This window comes from Ochotona princeps, chromosome 10, assembly GCF_030435755.1.
Source record: "Ochotona princeps isolate mOchPri1 chromosome 10, mOchPri1.hap1, whole genome shotgun sequence".
NCBI lineage: Eukaryota > Metazoa > Chordata > Mammalia > Lagomorpha > Ochotonidae > Ochotona > Ochotona princeps.
Window position 1 is genome coordinate 13,441,049 of NC_080841.1, and position 10,351 is coordinate 13,451,399.

The window sequence follows — 10,351 nt, forward strand, 5'->3', positions numbered from 1 at the left end:
TCCTTTTTTGGGCTGCACACGTCCGAGCTGAGGTCGGACAGACGCCCCACAGTTGACATCCCTCAGACGACGGCGGCGTGGGCCTCCAGAAGGCCTGAGCACCTGCCGGCGTCCGGCTCAGCTCGGTGGTGATAAAGAACCAAGGCGGCAGCTTGCCCTGATGTGCAGGCGCTAAGGCGTTGCCGCCATCCAGGACGTGAGGGAGCCTGAGTCCACAGCTGCCCTCAAAAGTACTGAGATAGGGACATGGGAGGTCCATAAACAGGCCAGGGAACCCTGGCGGAAACACACCTTAGGACTAGGAGCTTCGGTGGATTTCCGTAGCCGAGTCCCCACAGCAAGGGGATCAAACCCTCAGCCTTGGAAGAGTAGGAAGACTCAGGAGGAGGCGGAAGCTGGCGGGGAGGGAGCGTACCCTCCTGCCCACACGCCTCCCTGCTCCTATTGGCTGCGAGGGAGACGGCGACCCAATCCTCGTAGACCTCCGCGTCTCCCCCCGCCCCGACCGTGCAGATCACTTCCGCCGCCGCGGTCAGGTCCACCCTGGTCGCCCGGCATCACTCGCGCGGCCTAAGGCAAGATGGAGGAGTACGCTCGAGAGCCCTGGTGAGCCTCCTCCGCCCTCTTCCACGGCCCTCGCTCTCCCTTGTTCAGGCTCCCAGGGTGCGTGCCGAGCCCTACCGCCGGCTTCTGGACGTTCGGTCGGCTTGCCGGTGGCCGGCTGCGCGAACACCCCTGGGGCCCGGCCGGGGTGGGGGCGTGCACGGCAGGGCTCGGCGGGGCTTCGGGGCATCCACCCGACGCGGGGAGCGGTGGGTCAGGAGGAGTCCGCTCTGACCGCCGAGGTGACCTTGGTGGACACGTCCTTAGGCCTCCCTAGTGCTGGGCTATGGCAACGTAGCTAGGCCCCGAAGGGAGCGCCGTCCCTGAGGGTTTACAGACGAGCAGAACGTAGGTCCCTCCCAAGGAATCGGCCGGAGCTCCAGTAGAGTGCGCCCCGTTATTGCTTGGAACAAGTGTGGTGTGCTCGTTCCTTCTGCACTTAAGGGCTGAGATTTCCGTAGTTGAGGAATCTGTAGGTCATTACAGAACTGTGTCCTTGCTGTGGGAGGTCTCAGTGGTGTTTACAGCTTCAAGCTTCTGGGGTCCCGGAAGTGAGAAGCCTGGTCTAGGTGTTTGGGTGAATCATCTAGTTTAGTGTGAGAGAGCTGGAACCACAGTGACCTCAAGTTGTGCAAGGACCCAGGACGTCGGTTCCCTGGCTTTGTGCCCACCCCCTTCCATGGTATCCAGCTGCTCTGCCTCTTTCTGGATTGTTCTCAGTAATGCTTGGGCTACAGTGACACAGTTTAGCGGGGAGATAAGAATGTTTGATTTTATCGAATTAAAATTCTTATTTTAAAAACTTTTTTTTAAAGATTATTCTTATTGGAAAGGCGAATATACAGAGAGGAGGAGAGACAGAGAGGAAGATCTTCGTCCGATGCTCCCCAAACGGCTGCAACAGTTGGAGCTTAGCCAATTCGAAGCCAGGAGCCAGGAGCCTCTTCTGGGTCTCTCACACGGGTGCAGGATCCCAAGGCTTTGGGCCATCCCTGACTGCATTCCCAAGCCACAAGCAGGGAGTTGGATGGGAAGTGGAGCTGCCAGGATTAGAACCGGTGCCCATATGGTGGCGCGCTTTGACGCAGGCGAGCTCATCACGCAGCGAGAACTGGTCTCCAGGCAGGTGAGCGACGACCTCACGAAGTGGGCAGCCACCTTTGGCCTCATCCTGGATGACGTGTCCTTAATGCAGCTGACCTTCGGGAAGGAGTTCACAGAAGCTGTGGAGCCAAGCAGGTGGCTCAGCAGGAGGCCAAGCGGGCCAGATTTGTGGTGGAGAAGGCCGAGCAGCAGCAGAAGGCTGCCATCATTTCTGCCGAAGGTGACTCCAAGGCCACTGAGCTGATTGCCAACTCGCTGGCCTCAGCGGGTGACGGCCTGATTGAGCTGTGCAAGCTGGAGGCGGGGAGGACATCGCATACCAGCTCTTGCGCTCCCTGAACATCACCTACCTGCCGGCCGGCCAGTCTGCTCCTGCAGCTGCCCCAATGAGACCCATTTCCCTCGGGCCAGGCAGGCATGGCCCCGGCCGCTCTGAACACTCAACACCTTCCTTCTCCCACACCCCAGAAATCACTGTGACATTTCATGATTGGCTTAAAGTAGAGGAAATAAAGTAGAATCAGATCTCGAAAAAAAAAAAAAACAAATATTTGGCTTTCAAAATATTGAAAGGATTATGTTGAAGGATTAGCGAATCTGGGAAAATCATGTAGCTATCTTGGAATTCATGGATTTCATATGCATGACCGAACACTTTTATAGCACTTTTCCTTGAAACAACAGAAAAGAAATATAATGAATTGAAAATAAATTTAGCAGGCTTTTAGGCCACTTTCCCAGAGTAGTAGCTCCAACCTGATCAAATTTCCAAGGTTTTGGACCCGGCAGCGTGGCCTAGTGGCTAAAGTCCTCCTCGCTTTGAATGCGCTGGGATTCCATATGGGCGCCAGTTCTAATCCCAGCAGCTCCACTTCCCATCCAGCTCCCTGCTGGTGGCCTGGGAAAGCAGTCGAGAACAGCCCAATGCTTTGGGACCCTGTACCCACATGGACGACCCGGAAGAAGTTCCTGGTTCCCGGTTTCGGCAGCACCAGCTGTTGTGCTCACTTAGGGAGTGAATCATCGGACGAAGATCTTCCTCTCTGTCTCTCCTCTCTTTATATCTGACTTTGTAATAAAAATAAATAAATCTTTATAAAAAAAATTTCCAAGGTTTTAGTGTGTTACTTAGGGTAGACTGTGTTTGGAGGCTGGTTATAAAGTTGTTTCAGGGTAGTAAATGGATTCGATACAAAAGAAAGATTCAGATGCTTAAATGCACTCACTATACCTGGATGTTATTTTGTCTTTTTTTATTTTTCATGCTGCAGTTCCATGGGCTTAGGGATTTCCCTTCCGCCCTCCCATTTACCCTCCCACACACACACACCACTGTTTTTCCCCCATAGCATAACAATAGTATAGTTCTTCATAACAAGTCTATCATTCTGCCATTTAAGTGTATTGTGGCATTATAGGTATACACAGTTATACAAAGTCTAGCATCCTATTGCCAAGTTATATTTTACATTTTCATTGGGAGTCCATCTTTTTTCAGAAATAGACATGCATATTGCAATTATACCTGGGAATTATTGCAAACTTCGAGAATTTTTGGAAATTTCCCTATATCTATAGCTTTTGACTCTTGCTAAGTCCCAGTTTTTAAATTTACCACTGCTGCAGAAGAGCTTATTGCCTCTATGTTTATTGCTGTTGCATAGTGCCCAACTTTTCCACAAGCGCAATAGTGGTTAAAATGAGCAAATAAAGTACTGTTAAGAGTGGAAGGTTGGGCTTGGCGGTATGGGCTAGTGGCTAAGGTCCTTGCCTTGATCCCATATGGCCGCTGGTTCTAATCCCGGCAGCTCCACTTCCTCTCTATGTCTCCTCCTCTCAGTATATCTGACTTTGTAATAAAAATAAAAGTAAATCTTTAAAAAAAAAAAAAGAGTGGAAGGTTAATCCAGCTCCCTGCTTGTAGCCTGGGAAAGCAGTCGAGGATGGCCCAAAACCTTAGGACCCTGCGTCCACGTGGGAGACCCGGAAAAGGCTCCTGGCTCCTGGCTTTGGATCAGCTCAGCTCAGACCGTTGCACTTACTTGGGGAGTGAATCATTGGACTGAGGATCTTCCTCTCTGTCTCTCCTCTCTGTATATCTGCCTTTCCAATAAAAATAATAAATAAATCTTGAAAGAAAGAAAATAAGAAAGTAGAAGGTTAGTATTAATTTTATTTCTTCCAGATTGGGTGGCTTGGGGCTGAACAAACACGGCCATACTCACAGTCCTTCGTTTCTTAGGCCAGATGCTCCTGGGTTGCAATGTGCTCTTCATTGGTGGAATCTTGCATCCTGTTGTGTTACTGAACAAGGTCCTGTGGTTTGTGAATAAGTAGTCTGTCTGTTTTTTCTCCCATGTTCATAGCCCATGGCGAATTGTGGATGACTGCGGTGGGGCCTTTACAATGGGAACCATAGGTGGTGGCATCTTTCAGGCCATCAAAGGTTTTCGCAATTCTCCAGTGGTAAGTTTTTATGTTGGTATTACTTGAAACCTAGGTTCGGTGATGTTGTTGATGACACCATATGTTAAACTTCTAATTTATTTCCAGTTGTTTCCTGTTTTTTTTTTTTTTTCTTTTTTTTTTAATAGGGAGTGAATCACAGACTGCGAGGGAGTCTGACAGCCATTAAAACCAGAGCTCCACAATTGGGAGGTGAGCAGGACTTTTTTTTTTTCCCATTTGGACCCTTGGATGAGTCTCTGTTCATTTAAGATGCAGCAGTGTTTTTCTTCTTTCTAAAATTATTCCTGTTAGTAATTTTTGTTTGGTTTAACAGCTTATCACAACATAATTTCCCTGGAGGTTCTTTGTGTATTTTTTGTTTGGAGAGTTGACTGTAGTCCTGCATTTGATAGTCTGGTGTCATCCTTTGGGGACTCAATGGTTTTTTTGTTTTTTGGGTTTTGGTTTTTTTTCTGCCCTTGTCCAGGAGAAAGACAATGTGCAAGGCAAGCATTTAGCTATTGAGCCATCACCCTGTGGCCTATAATTAATTTTTTTAAAAAGATGTCCTAGGATCCAGCGTGGTAACCTAGTGACTGAAGTCCTCACCCTGCATGCCTGGGATCCCATATGGGCGCCGGCTCTAATCCCAGCAGCTCCACTTCCCATCCAGCTCCCTGCTTGTGGCCTGGGAAAGCAGCTGAGGACGGCCCAAAGCTTTGGGACCCTGCACCCACATGGGAGACCCAGAAGAAGCTCCTGGCTCTTGGCTTCAGATTGACTCAACATTGACAGTTGTGTTCACTTAGGGAGTGAATCGGTGGATGGAAGTTTTTCTCTGTCTCTGATTTACTTTGTGAATCTGACTTTCCAATAAAAGTAAATAAATCTTAAGAGAGAGAGAGAGAAATGTACCAGAGAGAAGGGTTAGGCAAATCCAGGAACCAGAAGCTTCGTTGAGGTTCCTATGTGAATGGCAGGGGCCTTAACTGCTTTTCCTAACAGGGAGCTGGATTGGAATTGGAGCAGCTGGGACTCAACTAGTGCCCATCTGGAATGCCAGCATCAGAGGTGGTAGCTTTATGTGCTGCGCTGCAGTGCTTGTCCCGTTTTGAGAATATAGTCAGTGTTATTTAAACCTACATTTAAATATAAGATGAATAAATGAAATTTGAATTTGTAGTTTTTGGTTTGTTTCCAAATAGGAAGCTTTGCCGTTTGGGGAGGTCTATTTTCCATGATTGACTGCAGTATGGTTCAGGTCCGAGGAAAAGAAGACCCGTGGAACTCCATCACGAGTGGCGCCCTGACAGGAGCCATCCTGGCAGCGAGAAGTAAGTGACTGTTGCACACACACCTGGAGAGGCCAGGCTTTCGGGGAGACCTCATCTGTCTTAGTGAGGCATCCTCTGTGATATGTACAGCCAAGCACTACATGATTTAGTGGAACATGACTATATATGGCCATTTGAAAAAGTCAGAGTATCTCTTGATTGGAATGTGTGAGAATGAGAGAGTGGTATTTCCAGTTGCACATTACAGCAATCAGCAGTACTTGGGTCCCAGTTCTTAGATTTCCTAACTTGGTGACTGGCGGTTTAGTCTCTGTTTCCTGATCTGTGCTCTGGAATCAGGACCCATCATATAAGGTTGTGAGAAATCAAGAGCTTAAAACCATCTCTGGATTATTGGGTCAGGGAGTAACCCAGAATTCCTTTGGACTTAGTGGTTTAGACCTAAGATTTACACATGTTTTCTGTAAAAGGCCAGATAGTGCATATTAGTAAATATTTTAGCCTCTGTGGGCTATGTGGTCTCCATTGCAACCACAGACGACATTGAAGCGGAGGAGCTGGGCTGTTCCAGTAAAGCTTCCTATACAGAAGTGGCCAGTGGACTGTATTTGACCTGTGGGACATAGTTTGCCAGATCTTGAACAATGAGAAAGAGTCTGGGAATGAGGGAAACAGTAACCATGGATTGCTACTGAAGAATCTCTTTGTCATTACTGTTTTTAGATGGACCAGTGGCTATGGTAGGTTCGGCTGCCATGGGCGGCATTCTTCTAGCGTTAATTGAAGGAGCTGGTATCTTGTTGACAAGATTTGCATCTGCACAGTTTCCCAACGGTGAGTCTTCCCCTTAATACCACAGCTCAGGCGTTGGAGCAGATTCATGGTGTTATGAGAGAACATATTGTGTCTGTGGTAGCTTATGGTTTCCACACTATGCATTACTATGCATCATATTGTGTATTATACGTATGCATTATATTATGCATTACTATGTGGTGGTTCATGAAGATGGTGATAGGTTCTACTTGACAACATGTACAGAAATGTCATATTTAGCATCAGTAACAAAATGTTCGTCTTTAGAATGCTCATTTGCTTCTTTCAGGACATTTCTAATCATTTTAAAGGTGCTTGGAAAAGATTCTACATATGGGGCCCGGCGGCGTGGACTAGCGGCTAAAGTCCTTGCCTTGAAGGCCCCGGGATCCCATATGGGCGCCGGTTCTAATCCCGGCAGCTCCACTTCCCATCCAGCTCCCTGCTTCTGGCCTGGGAAAGCAGTTGAGGACGGCCCAGTGCATTGGGACACTGCACCCGCGTGGGAGACCCGGAGGAGGTTTCAGGTTCCCGGCTTTGGATAGGCGCAACACTGGCCGTTGCGCTACCTGGGGAGTGAAACATCGAACGGAAGATCTTCGTGTCTCTCCTCATCTGTGTATATCTGGCTGTAATAAAATGAATAAATCTTTAAAAAAAAAAAAAAAGATTCTACATATGGGTTAACAGTGGCAGCCAGTCAGCAGCTTCTTAGAGTACATCTTGCGTGCCAGGTCCTCTGCTGGCCTTGTGCCATAGTGAGCTGGACAGTCCCTGCACTTGAGGATTTATATGCTGATGGAGAAAAACTAGACTAACACATTAGATCATGTTGCTTGCTTTGAAGAGAACAAGAGAAGTAGGAAATAACTTGATTGGGAGGGTCTCTGAGAAGTTAGCGCAGTTTGTTGCTAATCGGTCATTTTATCTTAGACACAGGGGAAAAGTTACATTGCAGGTCAGATGATCATATGATTACCTGGTGATAGCCTGCTCAACCATTAGCTTGAATGGTTTCTTGTAACTCGGGACTTCAGGGGCTGCCTAGCAGTTTAGACAGTCATGTATTTATGTCTTTCAAATAGTTAAAAACAAACCCAAACAGCAAGAGAGTTTAAATGAAAATATCCCTGCTCATTGGAAGGAAGCAGAAAAATACTGTGAAGATTACAGTAGTGAAAACTTGGCCGGGCATTTGGGGAAGGAAACGTGCAAAATGTTGAGCTATATGGAAAATTATTTTTAGAGCCTGGAAAAGACTCAACATAGAGTTAGGAATGGATCCCACCTCGCAGTTTGGTTTGATTTCCCTGAGGCAGCTAGTGAGAGAGTCAGTATTTTTCTGGACAGTTTTCAGCCACATTGTGCATCAGGTGCCCATGGATGGGTGTAGATGGCCTCATGGTATGGCCTCATGGTGGACAGTGATCTGGTGCTTACCTTTTCATCATTGTTTCTGAGTTAACATTCTGTTCCTTTCCTTCCTTTTTTTTTTTTTGTCTCTTTAATTTTTTCATTTGTTTTTTATTTGTATGGAAGGCAGGAAGAACTTCTGCCTTCTGCTGATTGACTGCCCAAATGCCCACAGTATCCAGACCTGGATCAGACTAAAAGCCAGGAGCTCCATCTGAGTCTCCCCTTTGTGCAGAGGGGAACCAAGGGCTTGGGCCGGCACCTAGCTTTTGCCTCCCGGGAATCTGGGATTGGAGGCAGAGTGATGACTCTGGCCTGGTTACTCCAGTGTGGGACATAGACGTCCCAAGTGTTGCCTTAACCGCTGCGCCAAGCACCTGCCTGGATGCTCACTCTTCTAGTGTTTTGTTTGTTTTAGTCGCTTTGGTGGAAAAGACTTCACATGAAACATCAAAAGAGTTCCGTGTTTTCGGAAGTTCAGAGAATATAGCAGTTATATTGTCTTAGATAGTCTTGATTACTTTTATGATTTTTTTTTTCCTTTGAAAGCTCCCTTTTGAGTACAAAACTAGCATCAGAGAGCAGTAGCTTCAAAGAGGCATATTTTATTTTTAGATAGGAGATGTTTCTGGAAATCTGTGTGGGAGGGAAATCTTTGAAAAGCTAATCATGTTCAGACAGTTCTTAGACCAAGTGTGAAAACATTAGGTACAACTTAGGGTGACATTAGGTGTCGCTCATGGTAACGGTGGTTGTCTGCTCAGGAGCACGTGTTCTGGGTGAAGCAGTCTTGCTGTAAAGCGAAACACCAGGAGCCTTCAGGGGCTTTTATCCTGTTCCCTTTCTCTTGTCCAGATACTTTTTAGTCTGCCTTAGTTTTCCTAAAAGAAAAAAGATGGATGATTCTCTTTTATTCAAGGGCTGCATTTCCCCCTTAGCTTATGGTCCGGATCCCTCCTAGCTCTTAGAAACCTGAAGTTGCAGGACTGTTCTACAGTAGGCCCAGGGCTATCTTGTCCTCACCGAGCTCATTGGCTCCTGTGTCATTGGTTTCATGCAATGGACAGCTGAGTTCTCAGATGTGACCAGGGTTCTAGGGCTGTAGGATAGTATCTCAGCAGCAGACAGGTGTGTGCCAGGGTGGGGAAGAAAGGGGAGTGGCAGTCCGTGGCAGCTGGTCAGGGTAGAGCCTTCACTGGTGTGAACATCCCTTCTGGCTGTGATGGATCAGCTAACTTCCCAGGCATGGCTGAGACACATGAAGCCAGGCTGTCAGAGGAGGTGCTGAACTTGCACATTCTCCAATTCTCCAAGCCTTTCACGGGAGTTAGAGTTTCAGAGACATTGGATGACAGCTCAGAGGAGAGCTCATTTTTGAGTTAGTTGCTTCACTGTTGGAAACTCGATCTTTTGCATCATGCACTATGCATGTGATTGTAAAATCCTCTTTCTTAATCACAGGTCCTCAGTTTGCCGAAGACTCTGCCCAGTTACCTTCCACCCAGTTGCCATCCTCACCATTTGGAGACTATCGACAGTACCAGTAGGACTTCTTTCCTGGGGTATCTGCAGTCACGTGAGCTGTAGGTCAAGAAGGACTTCAGAAGACCAAGCCACAGTCTTTTTAAACCATAGGTGGGACAGCCATGGCCGAGTAGGCTATGAAGAGACATGGAGTACTTTTTCTATTTAAAGGAACCTGTGAAGTATTACATGATAATACATTTATTTATTCACACTTGGATTGCATTTGTGATCAAAATAAATGTCTCCTATCATTGAAAGAGAATGGAAGTGCTTAGAAGACAAAGGACCAAAAAGCAAGGAGCAGTGAAACGTGCCCATCCCATTCTGGGAACTTCTCTGCCTGGTCTTGTGTGCTCAATTATTCCATCAATAAAATGCTCTTGGAACTCAGTCTCTTGAGATAAGTGTACAGTTCTATGTTTCATGCTCACATGCCAGAATAAAGAGTGTTGACTGGTGAGCCCCTCATCTCACTTAAAGGGAAGAATGGAGCTGAGTCAGCACGGGTCCAGTATGGATTGTGCTGTGTTGGTTTTGAGGCTGGTCAGCCCACGTTGTTTTCCTTTTAGAACTGCTGTCTTGCTTCCAGCACACCTGGCACTATATGGGAAATATTCACGGAGGGCACTGTGACTCTGGAATAGTCTGGTCTTTATTGGGTACTGAAAAATACAGTGCTGCTGCTGGTGATGTGGCCTGTGTGTCCGGAAGCTGATCTCCAGGGAGGGCTTTTTTTCTGGCGTCTGCTCAGGTGTGGAAAATGGATTTACATTCAAAATAGATGATTTTCCTGTGTTGGAACTGGCCTGTGCCCTGAAGTGTTAGTAATTTCCCTTTGGCTATATTTATGTCTCTCTCTTTTCTTTATAGAGGTATGTTTACTTTTACTGGGAAGTCAGAATTACAAAGAACAGAAAAAGATCCTGCATCCATTGGTCCACTCCCCAAGTGGCCGCAGTGGCAGGAGCTGAGCCAATGCAGAGCCAGGAGCCAGGAACTTCCTCTGGGTTTCCCATGTAGGTGCAGGGTCTCAAGGCTTTGGGCCATCCACCATTGCCCTCCTAGGCCACAAGCAGGTAGCTGGATGGAAAGTGGAGCAGCTGGGGTGTGAACTGGCACCCACATGGGATCCTGGGCTTGCAAGG

General features: G+C 47.3%; 1 protein-coding gene across 1 annotated transcript; it reads left to right on the forward strand.

Annotated features, from left to right (window-relative positions):
* Window positions 1–469: 469 nt before the first annotated feature.
* TIMM17A (translocase of inner mitochondrial membrane 17A) lies at window positions 470–9,596 on the forward strand. Its single transcript, XM_004578767.4, has 6 exons — window positions 470–606; window positions 4,074–4,173; window positions 4,302–4,365; window positions 5,361–5,489; window positions 6,174–6,284; window positions 9,141–9,596. The coding sequence occupies exons 1-6, from the start codon at window positions 581–583 to the stop codon at window positions 9,224–9,226; spliced, it is 516 nt and encodes a 171-aa protein (XP_004578824.1). The 5' UTR covers window positions 470–580; the 3' UTR covers window positions 9,227–9,596.
* Window positions 9,597–10,351: the final 755 nt, after the last annotated feature.